The sequence below is a fragment of the Cynocephalus volans genome, chromosome 8 (genome assembly GCF_027409185.1).
Source record: "Cynocephalus volans isolate mCynVol1 chromosome 8, mCynVol1.pri, whole genome shotgun sequence".
Lineage (NCBI taxonomy): Eukaryota > Metazoa > Chordata > Mammalia > Dermoptera > Cynocephalidae > Cynocephalus > Cynocephalus volans.
The window spans coordinates 117482910-117484437 of NC_084467.1; the positions used below are offsets into that span (position 1 = coordinate 117482910).

Below are 1528 nucleotides of genomic sequence, written 5' to 3' on the forward strand. Positions count from 1 at the left end.
AATAAAGTCATAGTGAGAAATAGGAAAATCTAGGATAAAGAAGCACCATGATACGCAAAAGAATAAAAAGAGCTCAGTAGCAGTAGCAGAACAATACTAAGCTTCAGGGACACAGAAAATTTGTACTCCAATTCTCTTTTTCCCTTTAGCAATGCATGAACATATTACTCAGTACTGAATTAATTAAAGGTGAACGGACTGTTCCGGGTATTCAGCAGAAAGCAGAATCCCAGAATGTCCTAAATAGAGGACTACTTCGAGGAGCTATCAAAGAAAGAAAAGGGCTCTTTCCCACAGCCCACGAGAGTCCTGAGCACAGGGAAACCCTCAGCCTGGCTCAGGCTCCGGGCAGAGCACAGCATCCTCCGACAAGATCCATAAAGAGCGGAGACCTCATCCGATTTATAATTCTGCAGCTCCGCAACCACTCTCTTCCCAGCAACAGAATCTGGGTCACGGGGGTTGGCGCTCCAGCAGTCACTTGTGCCTAATAAATAACTCCTATTGATTTTCCGGCCCAGGGCCTCACCACTCCTTCCCCATCAGCAGCTCTGATTGTGGCACCAGAGGGCAGGCTGGAAAATCATTCACACGTTATTGGTGTTCTCCACCCCCCATCCGTATCCACAGGGCATATAAACCCCGAATAGCCTGAGGTCTCAGAGTGTGGATCTCGGAACCCACTGTGCTGTCTGCTACCCTCACCTAGTCACTGCTGCTGCTGTAACAGCCCCAAGCCAGGAACATGAACAAGCTGCTGCTTTGGGTCTCTGTCCTCACCATCTTCCTGGAAGCCTATGCTCAGACAGGTAGGGAGGTCACGGTAGTCAAGGAGCACGGCATGAGAAAAGATGTTGAAGCTGGGATATTTTTCTAGCATTTATGGTGAAGATCATTATACTTCTCTCTTTACCTGACAGATCTCAGTGGGAAGGTGTTTGTGTTCCCCAGAGAATCTTCTAGTGATCATGTGAAATTGATCCCAGAGCTGGAGAAACCTCTGCAGAACTTTACCTTGTGTATCCGAGCCTATACTGACCTCTCCCGTGCCTACAGCCTCTTCTCCTACAACACCCCGGGCAAAGATAATGAGCTACTAATTTACCGGGAAAAACTTGGAGGGTACAGTCTATATATTGGAAGAAACAAAGTTACGGGCAAAGTTATTGAAGAGTTCCCTGCCCCAGTACACATCTGTGTCAGCTGGGAGTCCTCCTCGGGCATTGCTGAATTTTGGGTCAACGGGAAGCCTTTGGTGAAAAAGGGTCTGAGGCAAGGTTACTCTGTGGAAGCCCAGCCCAAGATTGTCCTGGGACAGGAGCAGGATTCCTATGGGGGTGGGTTTGACAAGAGCCAGTCCTTTGTGGGAGAGATTGGGGATTTGTACATGTGGGACTCTTTGCTGTCCCCAGAAGAGATCCAGCTTGTGTATCACGGTTCCGCCTTAAATCCTAATATCCTGAACTGGCAGGCTCTGAGTTATGAAATAAAAGGATATGTCGTCATCAAGTCCCGGGTGTGGGCCTGA

General features: G+C 48.3%; 1 protein-coding gene across 1 annotated transcript; it reads left to right on the forward strand.

Annotated features, from left to right (window-relative positions):
* Window positions 1-745: 745 nt before the first annotated feature.
* On the forward strand, window positions 746-1528 carry APCS (amyloid P component, serum). The gene is made up of 2 exons (XM_063103667.1): window positions 746-809; window positions 921-1528. Exons 1-2 carry the CDS (start codon window positions 746-748, stop codon window positions 1526-1528), a joined length of 672 nt encoding a protein of 223 aa, XP_062959737.1.

Coding starts and splice junctions, on each gene's coding strand:
- APCS (XM_063103667.1), top strand. CDS start 746: ATGAACAAGCTGCTGCTTTGGGTCTCTGTCCTCACCATCTTCCTGGAA. Junction 810..920: donor GGAAGCCTATGCTCAGACAG/GTAGGGAGGTCA, acceptor TTTACCTGACAG/ATCTCAGTGGGAAGGTGTTT.